This window comes from Mercenaria mercenaria, chromosome 14, assembly GCF_021730395.1.
Source record: "Mercenaria mercenaria strain notata chromosome 14, MADL_Memer_1, whole genome shotgun sequence".
NCBI lineage: Eukaryota > Metazoa > Mollusca > Bivalvia > Venerida > Veneridae > Mercenaria > Mercenaria mercenaria.
The window spans coordinates 39,718,363-39,744,270 of NC_069374.1; the positions used below are offsets into that span (position 1 = coordinate 39,718,363).

The window sequence follows — 25,908 nt, forward strand, 5'->3', positions numbered from 1 at the left end:
ACAATTACGGTAGACATTACAAATCTGATATTACACGCCAAATATTAAGGCTCTAGCTATTATTAATTCAGAGAAAAAGATTTTCAAAGTTTCTAATATAAAAGCCTATAGTAAGTACATGTCAGACACAGGGGCATGGCCATTTTTTTTTTACCTTAGGGCAATCATTTGGACAAGTATGGTATACATAAAGCGAAAAGTGACCACGCCCCCTGGCAGCCATGTTTTTTGACGAATCGAAATAATTTGAACAATCTTGGTAGAGGGTCACACAAGAACCATTTGTGTAAAATTATTTTTAAATCAGGCTAGCAGTTTCACACAAGAAGATTTTTAAAGTTTCCACTATATACATAATATAGGGAAAAGTGACCACGCCCTCTGGCGGCCATGTTTTTTGACAAATCAAAATAATTTGAACAATCTTGGTAGAGGGAGACAGAAGGACCATTTGTGTAAAATTATTCTAAAATCGGACCTGCAGTTTCACACAAGAAGATTTTTAAAGTTTCCACTATATACATATAGGGAAAAGTGACCACGCCCTCTGGCGGCCATGTTTTTTGACGAATCAAAATAATTTGAACAGTCTTGGTAGAGGGTCACACAAGGACCATTTGTGTATAAAATTATTTTAAAATCGGGCAAGCAGTTTCACACAAGAAGATTTTTTAAATTTCCATTATATACATATAGGGAAAAGTGACCACACCCTCTGGCGGCCATAATTTCTGACGAATTGGTATAATTTGAACAATCTTGGTAGAGGGTGACATAAGGACCATTTGTGTGAAGTTATTTCAAAATCGGACCATTGCTTTAGGAGGAGAATCTGATGTCGTTTAAAGATTTTTCTATTTTTAGCTCTGGCAGCCCCTATGTGCAACCAAGCGGAACTGTTTAAACAACTTTGGTAGAGGACTATCCAATGAACACCAATGCCAAGTTTCATCAAAATCCATTCAGTGGTTTTGGAGGAGATATAGTTTAAACATAATTGTTGACGACGGACGACTTGACGGACGGACACATGCTCGCACGACGGACGCCAGACACAGCGTGATCACAATACCTCACCATGAGCACTTTGTGCTCAGGTGAGCTTAAAACAAGGAAGTAGGTCAGTAGGTCACATTCATGGTCACTGAAAGTCAGTTTTAAGATCAATGTGCAAAACTGTACATGTCATTATAATTTGAAGGCTCTATCTTAAACAAGAGGGCCATGATGGCCCTATATCGCTCCCCTGAGTGAAGTTGCTTGCTTGAACAAATTCTTCGCTAAAGCTTCAAAAACAAGAAAATAGGTCAGTAGGTCATATTCATGGCCACTGAATGTCAGTTTTAAGATTAGTGTGCAAAACTGTACATGTCATCCAAATTTCAAGGCTGTATCTTAAACAAGAGGGCCAAGATGGCCCTAGGTCGCTCACCTAAGAAACACACCATAACAGTTTCATTAAGGCAATCATCCTGACCAAATTTCATAAAAATCAATTGAAAAAAACAGTCTCTATCGCATACACAAGATTTTTCTTTAATTTGACCTAGTGACCTAGTTTTTGACCTCAGATAACCCATATTCAAACTCGACCTAGATTTCATGAAGGCAATCACTCTGACCAAATTTCATGAAGATCAATTGAAAACTACATCCTCTATTGCATACACAATGTTTTTCTTCGATTTGACCTAGTGACCTAGTTTTTGACCCCAGATGACCCATTTTCGAACTTGGCCTAGATTTTATCAAGGTAATCATTCTGGCTAAATTTCATGAAGATCAGTTGAAAAATACAGCCTCTATCGCATACACAAGGTTTTTCCTTAATTTGACCTAGTGACCTAGTTTTTGACCCGAGATGACCCATTTTCGAACTCTGCCTAGATTTCATCAAGGTAATCACTCTGACCAAAATTCATGAAAATCAATTGAAAAATACCGCCTCTATCGCATACACAAGGTTTTTCTTTGATTTGACCTAGTGACCTAGTTTTTGAACCGAGATGACCCATTTTCGAACTCGGCCTTGATGAACTCGGCCTTGATTTCATCAAGGCAATCATTCTGACCAATATTCATGAAGATCAATTGAAAAATACAGCCTCTATCGCATACACAAGGTTTTTCTTTGATTTGATCTAGTGACCTAGTTTTTAACCCGAGATGACCCATTTTCAAACTCGGCCTAGATTTCATCAGGATTATCATTCTGACCAATATTCATGAAGAATAATTGAAAAATACCGCCTCTATCGCATACACAAGGTTTTTCTTTGATTTGACCTAGTGACCTAGTTTTTGACCCAAGATGACCCATTTTCGAACTCGGCCTAGATTTCATCAAGGCAATCATTCTGACCAACATTCATGAAGATCAATTGAAAAATACAGCCTCTATCGCATACACAAGGTTTTTCCTTAATTTGACCTAGTGACCTAGTTTTTGTCCCGAGATGACCCATTTTCGAACTCTGCCTAGATTTCATCAAGGTAATCATTCTGACCAAAACTCATGAAGATCAATTGAAAAATACCGCCTCTATCGCATACACAAGGATTTTCTTTGATTTGACCTAGTGACCTAGTTTTTGGCCTGAGATGACCCATTTTCGAACTCGGCCTAGATTTCATCAAGGCAATCATTCTGACCAATATTCATGAAGATCAATTGAAAAATACAGCCTCTATCGCATACACAAGGTTTTTCTTTGATTTGACCTAGTGACCTAGTTTTTAACCCGAGATGACCCATTTTCGAACTCGGCCTAGATTTCATCAAGGTTATCATTCTGACCAATATTCATGAAGAATAATTGAACAAGAGGACCATGATGGTCCTGAATCGCTCACCTGTTCCCGCATGACCCAGTTTTGAGTATGACGTTGTTTTTTCTATTATTTGACAAAGTGACCTAGTTTTTGAGCTCATGTGACCCAGTTTTGAACTTGACCTAGATATCATCAAGATATCTTCAAGATAAAAATTCTGACTAATTTTCATGAAGATCCATTGAAAAATATGGCCTCAAAAGAGGTCAAAAGATTTTTCAAATTTTAGACCTACTGACCTAGTTTTTGACCGCAGTTGACCCAGTTTCAAACTTGACCTAGATATCATCAAGATGAACGTTCAGACCAACTTTCATACAGATCCCATAAAAAGTATGGCCTCTGGGGAGGTCTCAAGGTTTTTATTATTATTTGACCTATTGACCTAGTTTTTGACGGCACGTGACCCAGTTTCAAACTTGACCTAGATATCATCAAGGTGAACATTCTGACCAATTTTCATGAAGATCCATTCAAGGGTAAGGCCTCTAGAGAGGTCACAAGGTTTTTTCTTTTTAAGACCTACTGACCTAGATTTTGATGGGCAGTTGACCCATTTTTCAAACCTGACCTATATATCATCAAGATAACATTCAGACCAACTTTCATATGACCACATATAAAATATGACCTCTAGAGAGGTCACAAGGTTTTTCATTATTTGACCTACTGACCTACTTTTTGACGACACGTGACCCACTTTCAAACTTGACCTAGATATCATCAAGATGAAATTTCTGACCAATTTTTATGAAGATCCATCCACTAGTATGGCCTCTAGAGAGGTCACAAGGTTTTTTCTATTTTAGACCTACTGACCTTGTTTGTGACTGCATGTGACCCAGTTTCGAACTTGACCTAGATATCATCAAGATGAACATTAAGACCAACTTTCATACAGATCCCATAAAAAATATGGCCTTTAGAGAGGTCACAAGGATTTTCTATTATTTGACCTACTGACCTAGTTTTTGATGGCACGTGACCCAGTTTCAAACTTGACCTAGATATTATCAAGGTAAAACATTCTGACCAATTTCCATGAAGATTTTGTGAAATATGTGGCCTCTAGAGAGGTCACAATGTTTTTCTATTTTTAGACCTACTGACCTAGTTTTTGACCGCACCTGATCCAGTTTCAAACTTGACCTAGATATCATCAAGGTGAACATTCTGATCAACTTTCATAAAGACCCCATGAAAATTGTGACCTCTAGAGTGGTCACAAGCAAAAGTTTACGCCACGCACAGACTCACGGACGGAGGATGCTGCGCGATCACAAAAGCTCACCTTGTCACTTTGTGCTAAAAACTGCATGTGAAAAGACTAAACCTCAAGTTATTAAATTGTTTCTAAATTTAATAGAAGTTTAGTTGAGCATTAAATTCATTTTTTTTTTAAAATGCAAATAAATTTACTGGTATACTTTTTCTCAAAGCAAGTAAGGGTAAATACATAACATAGGTTATATATATATATGCATTTACATGTACTTTAACACTTTGCAGAAGACAGTGAATAAAACATGCTATCAAGGACACATCAAACAGGTCTGTGGACAAATGTCACAGCAGCTTACCAGGCCTCGACCTTAACTTTTTTCAGCAGTTGCCAGCAGGTCCACCAACTGCTAAAATCTAGTAGACCTGCTCAGACTTTAGTGGACCTGCAAGTCTAGCACATAAATAATTATTGTGATGTTGTAGATGTCATAGCTCCATATGACTCAAAGAAACAGCTAGGAGTTATTTCTTAAATAATTAAAAATGGAAGAACTGTACACAGCAATCTGATATCCCGAAAAATGATTATTTTGAAGTGTCCCAAAATATGGACACAATGATCATCATCCGCCCGACCCATGTTGAAAGCGGGGGGGGGGAACAAAAACAAGAGGACCATGATGGTCCTGAATCGCTCACCTATCCCCACATGACCCAGTGTTGAACTGAGTATAACGTCTTTATTTCTATTATTTGACAAAGTGACCTAGTTTTTGAGCACATGTGACCTAGATATCATCAAAATAAAAAATTCTGACCAATTTTCATGAAGATCCATTGAAAAATATGGCCTCTAGAGAGGTCACAAGGTTTTTCTATTATTTGACCTAATGACCTAGTTTTTGAAGGCACCCTGACCCACTTTTAAACTTGACCTAGATATCATCAAGGTGAACTTCTCACCAATTTCATGAAGATCTCGTGAAAAATATGGCCTCTAGAGAGGTCACAAGGTTTTTCTATTTTTCGACCTACTGACCTAGTTTTTGATGGCACATGACCCAGTTACGAACCTGACCTAGATATCATCAAGCTGAAAATTCTCACCAATTTTCATGAAGATCCATAGAGAAATATAGCCTCTAGAGAGGTCACAAGGTTTTTCTATTTTTAGACCTACTGACCTAGTTTTTGAAGGCACGTGACCCAGTTTTGAACCTGACCTAGATATCATCAAGCTGAACCTTCTGACCAATATTCATGAAGATCTCATGAAAAATATGGCCTCTAGAGAGGTCACAAGGTTTTTCTATTTTTAGATCTACTGACCTAGTTTTTAACCCCACGTGACCCAGTTTCGAACTTGATCTAGATATCATCAAGGTTAACATTCTGACCAATTTTCATGAAGATCCATTGAAAAATATGGCCTCTAGAGAGGTCACAAGGTTTTTCTATTCTTAGACCTACTGACCTAGTTTTTGACCGCACATGACCCAGTTTCGAACCTGACCTAGATATCATCAAGGTGAACATTCTGACCAATTTTCATGAAGATCCATTGAGAAATATGGCCTCTAGAGAGGTCACAAGGTTTTTCTATTTTTAGACCTACTGACCTAGTTTTTGATCCCACATGACCCAGTATCGAACCTGACCTAGATATAATCAAGGTGAACATTCTGACCAATATTCATGAAGATCTCATGAAAAATATGGCCTCTAGAGAGGTCACAAGGTTAAACTATTTTTAGATCTACTGACCTAGTTTTTATCCCCATGTGACCCAGATTCAACGCTGACCTAGATATCATCAAGCTGAACATTCTGACCAATTTTCATTAAGATCCATTGAGAAATATGGCCTCTAGAGAGCTCACAAGGTTTTTCTATTATTAGACCTAATGACCTAGTTTTTGACCCCACGTGACCCAGTTTCGAACTTGACCTAGATATCATCAAGGTGAACATTCTGACCAATATTCATGAAGATCTCATGAAAAATATGGCCTCTAGAGAGGTCACAAGGTTTTTCTATTTTTAGACCTACTGACCTAGTTTTTGACCCCACGTGACCCAGTTTCGAACTTCAACTAGATATCATCAAGGTGAACATTCTGACCAATTTTCATGAAGATCTCATGAAAAATATGGCCTCTAGAGAGGTCACAAGGTTTTTCTATTTTTAGACCTACTGACCTAGTTTTTGACCCCACGTGACCCAGTTTCGAACTTGACCTAGATATCGTCAAGGTGAACATTCTGACCAATTTTCATGAAGATCTTGTGAAATATATGGCCTCTAGAGAGGTCACAAGGTTTTTCTATTTTTAGACCTACTGACCTAGTTTTGACGGCACGTGACCCAGTTTCGAACTTGACCTAGATATCATCAAGGTGAACATTCTGACCAATTTTCATAAAGATCCCATGAAAAATGTGACCTCTAGAGTGGTCACAAGCAAAAGTTTACGGATGCACGCACGCACGCACGCACGGACGGACGGACGACGGACGCTGCGCGATCACAAAAGCTCACCTTGTCACTTTGTGACAGGTGAGCTAAAAATACAGCCTCTATCGCATACACAAGGTTTTTCTTTGATTTGACCTAGTGACCTAGTTTTTGACCCGAGATGACCCATTTTCGAACTCGGCCTAGATTTCATCAAGGCAATCATTCTGACCAACATTCATGAAGATCAATTGAAAAATACCGCCTCTATCGCATACACAAGGTTTTTCTTTGATTTGACCTAGTGACCTAGTTTTTGACCCGAGATGACCCATTTTCAAACTCGGCCTAGATTTCATCAAGGTTATCATTCTGACCAACATTCATGAAGATTAATTGAAAAATACAGCCTCTATCGCATACACAAGGTTTTTCTTTGATTTGACCTAGTGACCTAGTTTTTGACCCGAGATGACCCATTTTCGAACTCGGCCTAGATTTCATCAAGGTTATCATTCTGACCAATATTCATGAAGATTAATTGAACAAGAGGACCATGATGGTCCTGAATCGCTCACCTATCTCCACATGACCCAGTGTTCAACTGAGTATGACATCGTTATTTCTATTATTTGACATAGTGACCTAGTTTTTGAGCACATGTGACTTAGATATCATCAAGATAAAAATTTCTGACCAATTTTCATGAAGATCCATTGAAAAACATGGCCTCTAGAGAGGTCACAAGGTTTTTTCTATTATTTGACCTAATGACCTAGTTTTTGAAGCACGTGACCCACTTTTAAACTTGCCTAGATATCATCAAAGTGAACATTCTCACCAATTTTCATGAAGATCTCGTGAAAAATATGGCCTCTAGAGAGGTCACAAGGTTTTTCTATTTTTCGACCTACTGACCTAGTTTTTGACCGCACATGACCCAGTTACGAACCTGACCTAGATATCATCAAGCTGAACATTCTCACCAATTTTCATGAAGATCCATTGAGAAATATGGCCTCTAGAGAGGTCACAAGGTTTTTTTCTATTTTTAGACCTACTGACCCAGTTTTTGACCCCACGTGACCCAGTTTTGAATCTGACTTAGATATCATCAAGATGAACATTCTGACCAAAATTCATGAAGATCTCATGAAAAATATGGCCTCTAGAGAGGTCACAAGGTTTTTTCTATTTTTAGATCTACTGACTAGTTTTTAACCCCACGTGACCCAGTTTTCGAACTTGACCTAGATATCTTCAAGGTAAACATTCTGACCAATTTTCATGAAGATCCATTGAAAAATATCGCCTCTAGAGAGGTCACAAGGTTTTCCTATTTTTAGACCTACTGACCTAGTTTTTGACCACACATGACCCAGTTTCGAACTCGACCTAGATATCATCAAGGTGAACATTCTGACCAATTTTCATGAAGATCCATTGAGAAATATGGCCACTAGAGAGGTCACAAGGTTTTTCTATTTTTAGATCTACTGACCTATTTTTTAACCCCACGTGACCCAGTTTCGAATTTGACCTAGATATCATCAAGATGAACATTCTGACCAATTTTCATGAAGATGCATTGAGAAATATGGCCTCTAGAGAGGTCACAAGGTTTTTCTATTTTTAGACCTAATGACCTAGTTTTTGATGGTACGTGACCCAGTTTCGAACTTGACCTAGATATCATCAAGATAAACATTCTGACCAATATTCATGAAGATCTCATGAAAAATATGGCCTCTAGAGAGGTCACAAGGTTTTTCTATTTTTAGACCTACTGACCTAGTTTTTGACCCCACGTGACCCAGTTTCGAACTTGACCTAGATATCATCAATGTGAACATTCTGACCAATTTTCATGATGATCTTGTGAAATATATGGCCTCTAGAGAGGTCACAAGGTTTTTCTATTTTTAGACCTACTGACCTAGTTTTTGACGGCACGTGACCCAGTTTCGAACTTGACCTAGATATCATCAAGATGAACATTCTGACCAATTTTCATAAAGATCCCATGAAAAATGTGACCTCTAGAGTGGTCACAAGCAAAAGTTTACGGACGCACGGACGCACGGACGCACTGACGCACGGACGACGGACGACGGACACCGCGCGATCACAAAAGCTCACCTTGTCACTTTGTGACAGGTGAGCTAAAAATACAGCCTCTATCGCATACACAAGCTAAATGTTGACAGACGACAGACGACAGACGACAGATGCCGGACATCGAGCGATCAGAAAAACTCACCTGAGCATTGCTCAGGTGAGCTAAAAACAAAAAAGGAGGTCAGTAGGTCACATTCATTGTTTTAAGATCACTGTGTAAAACTGTACATGTCATCCAAACTTCAAGGCTGTATCTTAAAAAAAACAAAAAAAGTAGGTCAGTAGGTCAAGGTCACAGTCGGGTGACTCTTTTCACTTGGGGTCATCAGTTAAATATAATTAAACAGTCTAGGAAAAATGATCTGATAATTTTTGAAGTATTTTTTCCTATATAACTCATATATCAAGTGACCCCTGGGGCGGGGCCTCTTCTCACCCCAAGGGCATAATTCGAACAATCTTGTTAGAGATCAACTAGGCAATGATACATACAAAATATCAAAGGCATAGGCCTTGAACTTTCAGAGAAGAAGTATTTTAAAGTTTTTTTCCTATACAGTCTAACCTGTACTAACGGTCACCTCCGATCAGCAGTCACCTCCATTCAGCGGCCATTTTATGATGCCCCCGACGGATTTTCCTCTATTTTATCACTTTATTCAGCGGCCACCTGCCGTCCGCGGCCAGCGGCCACCGAAATTGCCTCCCGACCGCCGTATTTGACCGCTTTCAGCGGCCATTTTTCTTCCGAAACCAATTATTTTTAGAAGATACCCATTTTTGAGAAGCACATGACTGCTAAGTTTAGCGTGACTTCACCACAAGAACGACAAAATCACATGAGCTTCTCAATTAAAACTGACAACCAAAGGTGTAGTCCCCTTTTTGTTATGATCAAATGGCCAGTAATTATCGGCAATTAGCGTTTCACCTTGTGTCAATTTTGTTGTTCACAGTTTGACCTCGGTTAAAGATAATACTCCATAACTAATTAGTATCATAATATTTGTGATTTTTTTATACTTCTGTCATCAAAATACTATTAAATTTATACGAAATTAATTGTGTTTGAAAAAAAAATAAACCACTCTATCTTTTACGGAACGTAACAGCAATCTTAGATTTTAGCATAGACAATAAGCGCGGAGAGTAGCTTCCCTTACCAAAATGGCGAAAATTGTAAACAATTTTGTTTTGAAGTTGGAAAATTGTCTGTAACAATTTTTGTTGTAAAAAAACTACGCCGGAGTTTTAGATTGCTAAGAAGACCATATGTCATTGTATCCTGGTAAAATAATAATGGAAAACCCCAAAAGAAATGGGCCTAAAGGCTAAACTGGTCAGAAGTCTGAAAAATACATATACTGGCTGCACCTCCGATCAGCAGTCACCTGGCTTAAGCGGCCAAATTATCTGCTTCCCTTGGCTGGCTGCTTAAGACAGGTTAGACTGTATAAGTCTATGTAAAACTTGGGACCACCTGGGCAGGGCCTCTTTCACCCCAGGGGAATAATTTGAACAATTTGTGTAGTAGACCACTAGGCAATGCAACATACCAAATATCAAAAGCATAAGCCTTGCAGTTTCAGGCAAGAAGATTTTTAAAGCTTTTTCCCATATATGTCTAAGTAAAACTAGGGAACCCCGTGGCAGGGCCTCTTTTCACCCCAGGGGAATAATTCGAACAATCTTGGTAGAGGACTTCAAGGCAATGCTACATACCAAATATCAAAAGCCTAGGTTTTTGTGGTTTCAGACAAGAAGATTTTTAAAGTTTTTTTTCCTATACAAGTCTATATAAACCATGTGGCCCCCTGGGCAGGGCCATATTTCATCCTAATGGGATCACCTGAACAATCTTGGTAGAGGCCCACTATATGATGCTACATACCAAATATTAAAGCCCTAGGCCCTTTTGTTTTTGACAAGAAGATTTTCAAATTTTTCCCTATATAAGTCTATAGAAACAATGTGACCCCCAGGGAGGGGCCATTTTATATCCTAGGGATATAATTTGAATAATCTTTGTAGAGGCCCACTAGATGATGCTACATACCAAATATCAAAGCCCTAGGCCTTATGGTTTTGGACAAGAAGATTTTCAAAGTTTTTCCCTATATAAGTCAATATAAACCATGTGACCCCCGGGGCGGGGCCATATTTGACCCTAGGGGGATAATTTGAACAAACTTGGTAGAGGCCCACTAGATGATTTTTTAACGATGACCATCCAAGGAACATCCCTCTGAAGTTTCATCAAAATTGTTTAGAGGTTGTTTAAAGGAAAGTGTGGACGGACACAGGACGGACGCCAGATGGTGAGCGATCACAATAGCTCACCCTGAGCCTTTGGCTCAGGTGAGCTATAAACAAGGAAGTATGTCAGTAGGTCACATTCAAGGTCACTGAAAGTCAGTTTTAAGATCGGTGTGCAAAACTACATGTCATCCAAATTTCAAGGCTGTATCTTAAACAAGAAGGCCATGAAGGCCCTGAATCGCACACCTGACCTATTGACCTAAAGATCATCAAGATAGTTTCATTAAGATATGGTCATAAATGTGGCCTCAAAAGACTAAACAGTGTTAACTAACTTTTTCTTTGATTTGACCCGGTAACCTAGTTTTTGAAACCACATGACCCAGATTCAAACTTGACCTTAAGATCATCAAGATTAACATTCTGACTAAGTTTCATGAAGATACAGTCATAAATGTGGCCTCTAGAGTGTTAACAAGCTTTTCCTTTGATTTGACCTGGTGACCTAGTTTTTTAAACCACCTGACCACGATTTGAACTTGACCTATAGATCATCAAGATTAACATTCTGACCAAGTTTCATTAAGATATGGTCATAAATGTGGCCTCTAGAGTGTTAACTAGCTTTTCCATTGATTTGGCCTAGTGACCTAGTTTTTGATCCTATATGACCCAGATTCAAACTGGACTTTAAGATCATAATGATTAACATTCAGACCAAGTTTCATGAAGATACATCATAAATGTGGCCTCTACAGTGTTAACAAGCTTTTCCTTTGATTTGACCTGGTGACCTAGTTTTTGACACCAGATGATCCAATATCAAAATTGTCCAAGACTTTATTGAGGGTAACATTCTGACCAAGTTTCATTAAGATTTGGCAAAAATTGTGACCTCTAGAGTGTTAACAAGCTTTTCCTTTGATTTGACCTGGTAACCTAGTTTTTTACCCCAGATGATCCAATATCGAACTTGTCCAAGATTTTATTGAGGGTAACATTCTGACCAAGTTTCATTAAGATTGGGTCAAAATTGTGACCTCTAGAGTGTTAACAGTCAAACTGTTGACGATGGACGGACGACGGACGACGACGACGGACACAGGGTGATCACAAAAGCTCACCTTGAGCACTTCGTGCTCAGGTGAGCTAAAAGCAAGAAAGCAGGTCAGTAGGTCAAGGTAACAGTTGGGTAACCCCTAATCACTTGAGGTCATCAGGTAATTATAAACAGTCTAGGAAATATGATCTGATAATTTTTGAAAAACATTTTCCTATATAACTCATATAACAAGTGACCCCCGGGGTGGGGCGTCTTTTCACCCAGGGGCATAATTCGAACCATCTTGTTAGAGATCAACTAGGCAATGATACATACATAAAAACAAAGGCCTAGGCCTTGAACTTTCAGACAAGAAGATTTTTAATGTTTTTTCCTATATAAGTCTATGTAAAACTTGGGACCCCAAGGGCAGGGCCTCTTTTCACCCCAGGGGCATAATTTGAACAATTTTGGTAGTAGACCACTAGGCAATTCAACACACCAAATATCAAAAGCCTAGGCCTTGCAGTTTCAGGCAACAAGATTTTTGAAGTTTTTTCCTATATAAGTCTATGTAAAACTTGGGACCCTATGGGTGAGGCCTCTTTTCAACTAAGGGGCATAATTTGAATAATATGGTAGAGGAACACTTTGAATAATATGGTAGAGGAACACTGGCCAATGCAACATACCAAATATCAAAAGCCTAGGCCTTGCAGTTTCAGACAAGAAGATTTTTAATTTTTTTTCCTATATAATGAAAAGGTAAAGGTAAAGGTCTTGTTTATTATAGTGTCACCCCTATTAAAAGGGCCAGCCAATTTAGCTTATGAGACACCTTTATTGTGCGTACCAATTACCTCCCAACTCCTACCACTATGCCAGGCGCCAGGCGGATAAAAGTCGTTAACCATTTATTTAACTAGCTCGTCACTCACAAACCGGCCTTTTCGGAACGAGTCCCATGACAAACATCCCCTGGACGAATGCTCCCCATGGGGCTCGAACCTTCGACCTCCCGATCCCGAGGTGGACGCCTTAACCACTGGGCCAGTCTATGTAAAACTAGGGACCACCAAGGCAGGGCCTCTTTTCACCCCAGGGTAATAATTTGAACAATCTTGCTAGAGGACCACAAGGCAATGCTACATATCAAATATCAAAGGCCTAGGTCTTGTGGTTTCAGACAAGAAGATTTTTAAAGTTTTTCCCTATATAGGTCTATGTAAATCATGTGACCCCGATTTTTGAAGTTTTTCCTTTCAGTTGCCATGGCAACCAGAGCTCTGCATGGATTTCAACTGTGAAGTTTGGTGTAAATCTACGTAGTGGTTTTCAAGAAGAAGATTTTTTTAGAAATTGCTGACGCACGACGGATGACGGGCGATCACAAAAGCTCACCTTGTCACCTAAAAATCCAGGAGAATTTATCAACAAGCATTTGTTAGGAATAGGAAATTGTTCAGTCAAAAATGAGATCAAACAAGAAGCTGCGTTCAATAAACGCTTGATGCCCCCGGTGGCATCCTTGTCGACACAAAGCAACCTAAGTCCAAAACGAGGTCAAGGTCAAGGTTAAACTGAGGTCAGGTGATGTTTGAAGATGAGGAATGGTCACAGGTTACATCTGCATTAGTATCAAGTCATTCTAGTAAGGGGTATTGATGCTAGACGAAACGGTCCCATTTGGTTAACCTCGTACGGACGGATGAACGGACAGACGGACGGACGTTCCTACATATGGATACTTATGTGGCTACTTTTTTGTTCTCTCTATTGTTCTTTTAGCCACGTAAGAGAAAAATAGCCAAATAAAAGCCTTATGGAATGAATTACATCAAAGAAAAAGTACAGTTACCTATTGTTCCTATAGCCACCTAAGTATGCAAATGTGAGCTCTGACAAACGGAAGGACGGACAGGACAATCACTATATGGCTCCCGCATCAGTAGATGCCGGGGGCATAAAAATAAATCATTTTTCCTTTCTGAGTTGTATAACTGATTTGGGCAATGGTTTCAGGGTTTGTAAGTTGTGTTATTGATTTAAATTTGTTTGTCATTTAATAAGCAGAGAAATGGATTAACCATCTACTGGCTACCCATCAAAGCCAGAATCACATTCAAGATGCTCACCTACATGTATAATTGTTCAATCGGAAATTCCCCGGAATATCTTTCAGAACTTCTCATAAAACAAACTCAGACAAGGAACTTGCATTCTTCCAATTCCGTTACTGGGTGTTTCGTTGTTCCTTTCAACAAGCGCAAAACGTTCAGCGACATAAGTTTTAGTACTGTTGGACCTAAACTCTGGAACGAATTGCCTCTCGAAATATGGAACTCAGACACATTAGATGTTTTCAAAAAGAAGTTGAAAACTCATTATTTTAGAAATTACTTTCCCCCTTTTTAGAGACTGTGACTGTGATTTTTTAAGATATTGTGGTAACATGAACTGGGTGATTTTTACTGTTTAAATACATTCAAATATGAACAATTTTATCACAAATACAAAAATACAGTTGTTTGTAATAACTCATAACGTAAATTTTTTTTATGTGTTTGTAAAACGCCATTGAGTATGTTTTATGTAAAAATAGGCGTTTTATCAAATAAAACAGTTTCAGTTTCAAATTTGCTGGCATATCTCTTCTTTTTATTTCAGGGATATAAACTAGCTATTTTTATTTAGTGGCCCAGACTGTCAAAAATAAATGTTTATTTATTATGATGAGGTGGACTTTAACTCTGTGTTGTGTAACCTGTAGGGATAAATAATGGGACTTCTCTTCCTACTTACTCTAAGGACTTCACATTTGTCAGGGTTAAATTCCATTTGCCAGACTCTTTCCCATGTTTCTAACTTATGGAGATCTTCTTGCAGGGATAGGCTTTCACTATTTGATTTGACTGTAAGGTAAACAATGGTGTCATCTGCAAACATTCGGATTTTACATTTGACTGAGTCTGGCAAGTCATTAATATAATTATACTAAGAAAAGGCAGGACCCAAGGACAGACCCCTGTGGAACTCCAGACAGGACTGGAAGTTCACTAGACAAGTGACCTTCAACTGTGACCTTCTGAGTACGATTGGAGAGGAAGGATTTGACCCAGTTAGTTATTTGTGAACTAACACCTAGATTGTAACTTGTAGATTAACCTCAGATGGTCGACTTTGTCAAATGCCTTAGAAAAATCCATTACAATGACGTCAGTTTGTTGGCCTTGTTCTAAGTTGTTAAATTAATAAGTTGAGATTCGCAACTAAGACCCGACCTAAAACCATGTTGGAACAGGCTGATAATGTTGTGTTTATCAAAGAAGGACATAAGATTTGAGACCACGATGTGCTCAAGGAGTTTGGACGCAATAAAGGTCAGAGAAATTGGTCGATAGTTACTGGGTTTTGATTCGAGACCTTTTTTAAAAAGTGGTGCAACTGTTGCCTTTTTCCAGTCTTTAGGGACAATGCCTGTATTTAGGGAAAAATTGAAGGTGTGACAAAGGACGGGAACGATTTCCTGGTGAAGTTCCTTAAGAACATGGGGGGATATTTCATCTGGCCCCGACGCTTTATGTGGAGATAGGCCAAGAAGAAGTTCGTCAAAACCCTCTGGAGTTACATTTATTTGATCCATTCAAGAAGAAGGGGATGTTAACAATTTGGAGCATAGATGTTTAAGGCTTAGGGGCTTAGGTGGGGAGAAGACTAATTCAAATTATTTATTAAGGATATTTGCTTTGGTGACCGGATCCATGTGGGTGATGCCATCTGATTTGAGAGGGGCTATGCCGACATTTTCTTTTTATGTTATGTTTAATGTAGCTATAAAATTTCTTATTCCTACCAGGTTGGGTGCAGTGGGTGCAGTGATATACAAATCCTCTGGTGTATTATTAAAGATAAAAATTTTTACATCAAGATTCACAACAACAAGAGGGCCATGAAGGCCCTGTATCGCTCACCTGACCTACTGACCTAAAGATCGTCAAGATCAACATTCTGATTAAGTTTCATTAAGATATGGTCATAAATGTAGCCTCTAAAGTGTTAACTAGCTTTTCCTTTGGTTTGACCTGGTGACCTAGTTTTTGACCCCACATGACCCAGATTCAAACTTGACCTAAAGATCATCAAGATTAAGATCCTGATTTTCATGAAGATATGGTCATAAATGTGGCCTCTAGAGTGTTAACAAGCTTTTCCTTTGATTTGACCTAGTGACCTAGTTTCTGACCCCAACTGACCCAGATTTGAACTTGACCTATAGATCATCAAGATTAACATTCTGACGAGTTTCATTAAGATATGGTCATAAATGTGGCCACTACAGTGTTAACAAGCTTTTCCTTTGATTTGACCTGGTGACCTAGATTTTGACCCAAGATGACCCAATATCGAACTCATCCAAGATTTTATTGAGGGTAACATTTTGACTAAGTTTTATGAAGATTGGGCCAAAATTGTGACCTCTAGAGTGTTAACAAGCTTTTCCTTTGATTTGACCTGGTGACCTAGTTTTTGACCTCACCTGATCCAAATTTGAACTTGACCTATGAATCATCAAGATTAACATTCTGACCAAGTTTCATTAAGATATGGTCATAAATGTCGCCTCTAGAGTGTTTACTAGCTTTTCCTTTGATTTGACCTGGTGACCTAGTTTTTGATCCTACATGACCCAGAATCAAATTGGACCTTGAGATCATCAAGATTAACATTCTGACCAAGTTTCATGAAGATACATCATAAATGTGACCTCTACAGTGTTAACAAGCTTTTTCTTTGATTTGACCTGGTGACCTAGTTTTTGACCCCAGATGACCCATTATCAAACTCGTCCAATATTTCATTGAGGGTAACATTCTGACCAAATTTCATTAAGATTGGGCCAAAATTGTGACCTCTAGAGTGTTAACAAGCTTTTCCTTTGATTTGACCTGGTGATCTAGTTTTTGACCCCAGATGACCCAATATCAAACTTGTCCAAGATTTTATTGAGGGTAACATTCTGACCAAGTTTCATTAAGATTTGGCCAAAATTGTGACCTCTAGTGTTAACAAGCTTTTCCTTTGATTTGACCTGGTGACCTTGTTTTGACCCCAGATGACCCAATATCGAACTCGTCCAAGATTTTATTGAGGGTAACATTCTGACCAAGTTTCATTAAGATAAGGTCAAAATTGTGACCTGAAGCCCGCCCGCTTAGCTCAGTAGGTAAGAGCGTTGGTCTATGGATCTCGGGGTTGCGAGTTCGATCCTATGGCGGGGCGTATGTTCTCCGTGACTATTTGATAAACGACATTGTGTCTGAAATCATTAGCCCTCCACCTCTGATTCATGTAGGGAAGTTGGCAGTTACTTGCGGAGAACAGGTTTGTACTGGTACAGAATCCAGGAACACTGGTTAGGTTAACTGCCCGCCGTTACATGACTGAAATACTGCTGAAAAACGGCGTTAAACCCAAAACAAACAAACAAAATTGTGACCTTTAGAGTGTTAACAGTCAAATTGTTGACAACGGACGGACGGACGGACGACGACAGACACAGGGCGAGCACAAAAGCTACAGCCAAAACATAAACATGACCTTAAGGGGCGCTGCCATTTTGATCCCTGTATAATTACCGTTACAGTATCATAACATACATGAACCATGTATAATAACCGTTACCATACCGTACCTTTCTCTACAACTCAGCTTGTGCGGCCATAGAAACAAATTTTAATTTTTTTTCTCAAAACCAATAAAAAAAGTTTGAGGTCGGGGGAAAATGGGTCAGGTCAGTCGGGAGACTGGAAACACACCTTTCTTGTTTGTTTTGGCCTTACCTTCAACAAAAGTGTCAGCTTCACTTAAAAAATCTAGCACATCTTTGAATATTTTATTGATGTTCTTTTTGGCTTGACCAAACAGTTTGAGTGGTGACGAGGGAGACATTCTACCATTTCCATTGCGACCATTGCCCATACTCCGGTGTCCAGACACACCTGCATCTCCAGAACCTGTATCACAATGCAAATATACTGTTACTGACAAGCATTATAATAGAGACTCAGAAAAGCTGATATGCAATAGCTATTTTGCAAAGAAATTTAAAGGTAGACATTTATTTTTTTGGAAAATAGAAAGGGAAAGGACAAAAACTGTATAAGAAACTAGAGATGCTTTTGAGAAAAGCGCATGTCTCCCACAACAGCCTAATCATCTAAATAGTAAGTCAGTCTTTATATACTGTTCACTTAATCAACATGTGCAAGCGCTTTCTTGACACCAAAAGGACGCCTATACTACTAGTAGTATAGGTGCCGGTTTAGAGGTAAAACTGCGCAAGAAATCTGAATGTTTTTGGTAAATCAAGGGCCATAATTTCGAAGTGCCTAGGCCAATTTGGCTAGTTATCAAACTTGGACGTGCACTTATTGGCAGACATATTTTGTTGATGTTTGGTGAAGATCAGATGAGAAATATTCGATTTAGAGTGCGGACAAGCTTTGTGACAGACAGACACACAGACTGGAGTAAATTTATATGTCTCCCGCACCACTGTGTGGTGGGAGACATAATTATGTTGGTATCAAATTATTAAGTATCACTATTCAACAAAAATTAAACAAGAGGGCCATGATGGCCCTATATCGCTCACCTGTGTTTAATTGCTTACTTGAACAAATTTCTTAGCTAATGCTTCAAAAACATAACAAAAACTAGGTGAGAAAGGTCATGGTAAACATTCTTCAAGATAAGTACTGAAATCTGTTAAAAAAATTATACAGGTGGTCCAAATCTCTTTGCTGTAGCTTCAAAAACAAGAAAGTAGTTCAGTAGGTCAGGGTTAATAATATTTAAGATGAGTATTGAAATCTGTATCAAAAGTTCTACATGTGATCCAAATTTCTATACTGTAACGAAAAAGTAGGTCAGTAGGTCATGATAAAAACTATTCAAGATGAGTATTGAAATCTGTATCAGACATTATACATGTGGTCCAAATCTTTTTGCTGTAGCTTCAAAAACAAGAAAGTTGCTGTTAAGATTGGTGTGCAAAACTGTATATGTCATCCAAATTTCAAGGCTGTATCTTAAACAAGAGGGTCATTGACCCTAAAGCGCTCACCTGTGTACAAGGCTTCAAGTGTGTTTTGTGTAAGTCAAAGTTAGGTTTTTTCTACGTTAGCCTATATTAAATACATGTCACACATCTTTTAACCTAGGGCAATAATTTGAATAATAAGGGTAGACATTACAAATCTGCTATCACATGCCGATTCAGAGAAGAAGGTCAAAAGGGCAATAATTTGAATAATAAGGGTAGACATTACAAATCTGCTATCACATGCCAATTCAGAGAAGAAGATTTTCAAAGTTTCTTTTATATAAGCCTATAGTAAGTACATGTCAGACAAGGGCACGGTCATTTTATTGACCTTAGGGCAATAATTTGGACAATCATGGTAGAGAGTCAAATCCTTATATCACATGCCAAATATCAAAGCTCTAGAGAAAAGGATTTTTAAAGTCTGATAGCTGAAAACCTATTTTTAACCAAAAAGACCCATATGTTCAATTAACCAGAACCATTTAACAACTTTGAAAAAAGGCTACTTATTTATTTATTTGGGTTTTACGGCGCACCAACACAGTATAGGTTTTATGGCGCCAAACAGGCCTACAAATTTTGGTTTCACATCTCATTTCCCGGCTGAGTAAATTCCAGAGGTTTCCATGGAAAGTCACGGACATTCCATGGAAGTCCGGACTCGGAGTATTCGGACAAACTTTCCGGAGTTGGATATGGAATACTGTGGAAAACTGCGGAAAAATGTCTAGGGATCCCCAGAGTACTTTCCATGGACAATTTTTCGGAGTGATTCCACGGACGTCCGTGAACAATTGTCCAGAGTTATTCCGTGAACGTCCATGGACAATTTTCCGCAGTGGTCTAGGAAGTTTTCCTGACAGTATTATTCAATAGCAATACATGTGATTAATTAGACTTTTTTGCAGTACATGTATAGCGAGCAATAACACTTTAGTACAAGCAATATGACTTTACTGCATGTGATTACTTTTGCAGTTTCAAGCACTATATGATATTATATGAACAAGGAAAATGAATCTTTGCCAGTAAAAAGTGACTGATTAGAATATTTTTTAAGCATATACATACTTGTGAACAAAGATTAGTTACACTAAAATAATGATGAAATCATTCAAAGAAAGTACCTAAAGTCATCTGTTTTAAATATGCATATTATTTATAAAATCTTTGTGAAGCCTTTGGTTACTTCAGCATTCATTGTTTTATGCTATGTAATGACTGATACACAAAGATACATGCATGTGTTTAATTAGCATACTTACAAATGTATGTATTGTTTCACTAGTCAGTTATGTAAACAAACTTACTTGAGCAATTTATAGAATCCTCAGTATTAACTTTGATCTGAATTACCTCACATAATAAAGTTTCACTAATTTCTACACAACTTTGTTAACATCAGACTTCCAGTTACACATTTTGAAAATTCCTCTTTGTAAGATCAGTTGATCTAATTGGCTGAATTTGATCACATGGTATTCCCAGTCTGATGTTAATTGTTTTCTGATGTGTTTAAAATCCCTCAGAAAATGACAGAGTTATTTTCCAGAGTTAAACGACCAGAATTTTTTCTAAGTGCTACATTTCCGCAGTGTCCGTGAACATTCCATGAACATTTTGAAAGATGTCCAGAGTGATTTCCAGAGATGTCCATGGAAAATATTTGCAATCACTCTGGACATGTTATACAACAGGTGACTTTTCCATACTATTCCATGGAAAGTACCTACTTTCCATGGAAGTTTTGCGTTTGTCAACAGTTTTTCCGCAGTTACTCTGGTATATGTACAGCCGGGTTAAATACATCGAAATAAAAACGTGAGGTATGGAATCAAAATTTGCATACCTGCTGGAATCACAGAGTTACAGCAAAACCAAGTGTTAAGACCCTATTAGTCGCCTTTTACGATCATGCAAGGGAAACCCACAGATCATTTCTGTAAAGTTTCATCAAAATACATTCAGTAGTTTTGGAGATGTTGTTTAAAGAAATTGTTGATGAAAAGTGACCACACCCTCTGGCGGCCATGTTTTTTGACGAATCAGAAAAATTTTAACAGTATTTGTAGAAGGTCACACAAGGACAATTTATGTGAAATTATTTTAAAATCAGGCTAAGAGTTTTATACAAGAAGATTTTCTAAATCTTTACTATATACATAAAAGGAAAAGTGACCACGCCCCCTGGCAGCCATGTTTTTTGACGAATAGGAATAATTTGAACAATCTTGGTAGAGGGTCACACAAGAACCATTTATGCAAAATTATTTTAAAATCGGGCCAGCAGTTTCACACAAGAAGATTTTTAAAATTACCACTATATACATATAGGGAAAAATTACCATGCCCTCTGGCGGCCATTTTATTGACCAATGAAAATAATTTGAACAATCTTGGTAGAGGGTCACCCAAGGACCATTTGTGTAAAATTATTCTAAAATTCACACAAGAACATTTTTAAAGTTTCCACTATATACATATAGGGAAAAGTGACCATGCCCCTGGAGGCCATGTTTTTTCACGAATCAAAATAATTTCAAAAATCTTGGTAGAGGGTGACATAAGGACCATTTGTGTGAAATTATTTCAAAATCGGACCATCTGTTTAGGAGAAGATGTCGTTTGAAGATTCTTCTATTTTTAGCTTTGGCGGCCCCTATTTGCAACCAAGCGGAACCATATAAGAACGACGGACACCAGACACAGCGTGATCACAATAGCTCACTATGAGCATTGCTCAGGTGAGCTAAAAACAAACAAGAGGGCCATGATGGCCCATTATATTGCTCACCAGAGTTGATCTGGCCTACTGACCTAGTTTTTGACCCCACATGACAAAGAGTTGAGCTTGACCTAAAGACCATCAAGACAAACATTCTGACTAAATTTCATAAAGATTTGGTTACAACTGTGGCCTCTAGTGTTTACAAGCTTTTCCTTTGATTTGACCGGTGACCTAGTTTTTGACCCCACATGACCCAGATTCGAACTTAGATTATCAAAACAAACATTCTGACTAATTCTCATGAATTTCAAACTTAAATTGTGGTCTCTAGAGTGTTTTTTCCTTTGATCTGGCCTAGTGACCTAGTTTTTGACCCCACATGACCCAGATTCAAACTTGACCTAGAAATCACCAAGACAAACATTCTGACTAAGTTTCATAAAGATTGTGTCACAAATGTGGCCTCTAAAGTGTTCACAAGCTTTTCCTTTGATTTGACCAGGTAACCTAGTTTTTGACCCCATATGACCCAGATTCAAACTTGACCTAGAAATCATCAAGCCAAACTTTCTAAGTTTCATAAATATTGGGTCACAACTGTGGCCTCTAGAGTGTTCACAAGCTTTTCCTTTAATTTGACCAGGTGACCTAGTTTTGAATCCAACATGACCCAGATTCGAACTTGACCTAGAGATCATCAAGACTAACATTCTGACCAAGTTTCATAAAGATTGGGTCACAAATGTGGTCTCTAGAGTGTTCACAAGCTTTTCCATTGATCTGACCTACTGACCTAGTTTTTGACCCAACATGACACAGATTCAAACTTGACCTAGAGATCATCAATACTAACATTCTGATCAAATTTCATAAAGATTGGGGCACAAATGTGGTCTCTTAGAGTGTTCACAAGCTATTCCTTTGATCTGATTTACTGACCTAGTTTTTGACCCCACATGACCCAGTTTCGAACCTGACCTAGAGATCATCAAGACTAACATTCTGACCAAGTTTCATAAAGATTGAGTCAAAAATGTGGTCTGTAGAGTGTTCACAAACTTTTCCTTTGATCTGACCTACTGACCTAGTTTTTGACCCCACATGACCCAGTTTTGAACTTGACCTAGAGATCATCAAGATTAACATTCTAACTAAGTTTCATAAAGATTGGGTCAAAAATGTGGTCTCTTGAGTGTTCACAAGCTTTTCCTTTGATCTGACCTACTGACCTAGTTTTTGAACCCACATGACCCAGTTTCGAACTTGACCTAGAGATCATCAAGACTAACATTCTGACCAAGTTTCATAAAGATTGGGTCAAAAATGTGGTCTCTAGAGTGTTCACAAACTTTTCCTTTGATCTGACCTACTGACCTAGTTTTTGATCCCACATGACCCAGTTTCGAACTTGATCTAGAGATCATCAAGACTAACATTCTGACCAAGTTTAACTAGAGCTATCACTAAAGGTGATGAATGTAACCCCCGCATGCACTGACACAGAACATTGCAATTTGACGCACACAAGATTGCATAATTATGTGGACTGTATGTATATAGACTGTATGTATACAGTATAGTAACAAAAAACAAAGTCCCATAACTATGCAGAATATTTATCTAAAAGAATGTAACATGCACCATGCACAACTAGGGTTGGTACTGATCACTTGTGTGAAGTTTCATTAAATTGTGTGCAAGGGTTTGGTAGATTAGGCACGCACAAGATTTCATATGCAGACTGTATGTACATAGAATGTTAACAAGAAACAAAGTCCCATAACTCTGCAATTTTTGTCGCTGAAAGAACCTAACATGCCCCATGCACAACTACTGTTGTTACTGATCACTTGTGTGAAGTTTCATTAAATTGTGTCAAGGGGATGAGGAGAGATGGTGCACACAAGATTGTGTCTATGTATATAGTATAGTAACAAAAAAACAAAAGTCCCATAACTCTGCAAATTTTTTTTCTAAAAGAACCTAACATGCCCCATGCACAACTACTGTTGGTACTGATCACTTGTGTGAAGTTTCATTAAATTGTGTCAAGGGGATGAGGAGAGATGGTGCGCACAAGATTGTGTCTATGTATATAGTATAGTAACAAAAAAACAAAGTCCCATAACTCTGCAAAAAATTTTCTACAAGAACCTAACATGCCCCATGCACAACTACTGTTGGTACTGATCACTTGTGTGAAGTTTCATTAAATTCTGTCAAGGGGATAAGGAGAGATGATGGGCACAAGATTGCGTCTATGGACAGATGGACAGACAACCTGAAACCAGTATACCCCTCCTTACAACTTTGTTGTCAGGGGTACAATAAAGATTGGGTCACAAATGTGGTCTCTAGAGTGTTCACAAGCTTTTCCTTTGATCTATACTACTGACCTAGTTTTTGAACCCACATGAAGCAGTTTCAAACTTGACCTAGAGATCATCAAGACTAACATTCTGACCAAGTTTCATAAAGATTGGGTCAAAAATGTGGTCTCTAAAGTGTTCACAAACTTTTCCTTTGATCTGACCTATGACCTAGTTTTTGACCCCACATGACCCAGTTTCGAACTTGACCTAGAGATCATCAAGACTAACATTCTGACCAAGTTTAATAAAGATTGGGTCACAAATGTGACCTGTAGAGTGTTCACAAGGCAAATGTTGATGCACGACGGACGACGGACGCCGGACACTGACCGGTCACAATAGCTCACTTTAAGCACATTGTGCTCTGGTGCGCTAAAAAGTAGGTCAGTAGGTCAAGGTCACAGTCACGTGACCCCTAATTACTTGGGGTCATCAGGTAATTATAATTTAACAGTCAAAGAACAAGAGCCGTCTGTTGACAGCGCGCTCGACTATTCGAAGCATTGATAGAAGTATAGAGTCAAAATATTACCTGAGATTTTCAGACAAAAGAAAAGGAACAGACAAGACAAACAATGTACCTGCATTTGTGGATTTGGATAAGTTTTGCACTATAATGCAATGTGTGACCTTGTTGGTAAGCAAGTGTTCAAAGTGTCAAAGCCATATACCAAACAGTTGATAGACAAAATATCAAATGGTATGCGAAACCTAACTAATTTCTATGTCCAGAAAAGGGCCATAACTGAGCTCAAGTTCTTGTCCTAGGTAAGTAGACTATGAAGGTAAACAAGTGGTCAAAGTTTCAAAGCCATATGACAAACAGGTTAGGCATAATATAGACTGGTACGAAAAACTTCACTGATTTCCAGGTCCAAAAAGGGCCATAATTTAGCCAAAATAGTTGACAGAGGTATGTACTCTTGCCTACAGATGGGAATCATGATGACAAAGAAGTGTTAAAAGTTTCAAAGCCACATGTCAAATAACTTTGACAAAACGTTGACTTGTATGAAAACTAAACCAATTTCCAAGTCCAAAAAGGGCCTTAATTCAGCCAAAATAGTTGACAGAGTTATGTACTCCTGCCTACAGATTGAAATCATGATGATAAACAAGTGTTCAAAGTTTCAAAGCCATATGTCAAATAGTTTTAACACAAGAGGGCCATGATGGCCCTATATCGCTCACCTGAGTACCATTGCTCTTAATGATAAGATCAAGTTTTGATATAGATCACATAGGCATACACTTTAAATATCATCAGGATAAATATTTTCTTGTAACAGTCCCTTTTGACCTATGTGTCCTTGGCTCAAATACTGCATTTTTGTACTAGCATGACTATTCCTTACCCTGGAAGACTTAAATAACATTTATAACTAATCTCATTAGATGCTGCTGAGGTATATTCATTTATATAAAATAAAGGGAGGTAATTTGTCATAAATTAATCAAAAGTTATCTACCCTGAGTGTCCGAGTCCATCTGATGGCATAAATGACATTTCAAATCAGTATCTTCATTCGACGCCGCCAGGAGGCGGTGTCGAGTATATGGGATACACTTTTATTTGGACCCTGTAAAGATGGTAATGAATAGTTTCGGAATGATAAACTAAACACAGTAAATAGTTTATGAAAGTACCCTCGATATCGCACGATAGATTTTAGTGAATAAACAAAAAAATGGCAAAAAGAAAACGTAAGAAATGTCTGTAAAGCAACTTATTATGAGATATAAACCAATGTTATCTGTCTTTCCCCTCCT

At 38.2% G+C, this 25,908-nt stretch overlaps 1 protein-coding gene across 1 annotated transcript in view; it reads right to left on the reverse strand.

Moving 5' to 3' along the window:
* The window catches only part of LOC123527416 (mitofusin-2-like), a 371,163-nt gene that overhangs the window by 305,281 nt on the left and 39,974 nt on the right, over positions 1-25,908 (reverse strand). Inside the window, exon 3 of the mRNA XM_053523313.1 lies at positions 17,771-17,944. Coding sequence (XP_053379288.1) covers positions 17,771-17,944 — 174 coding nt within the window. The remainder of the gene's footprint in view (positions 1-17,770; positions 17,945-25,908) is intronic.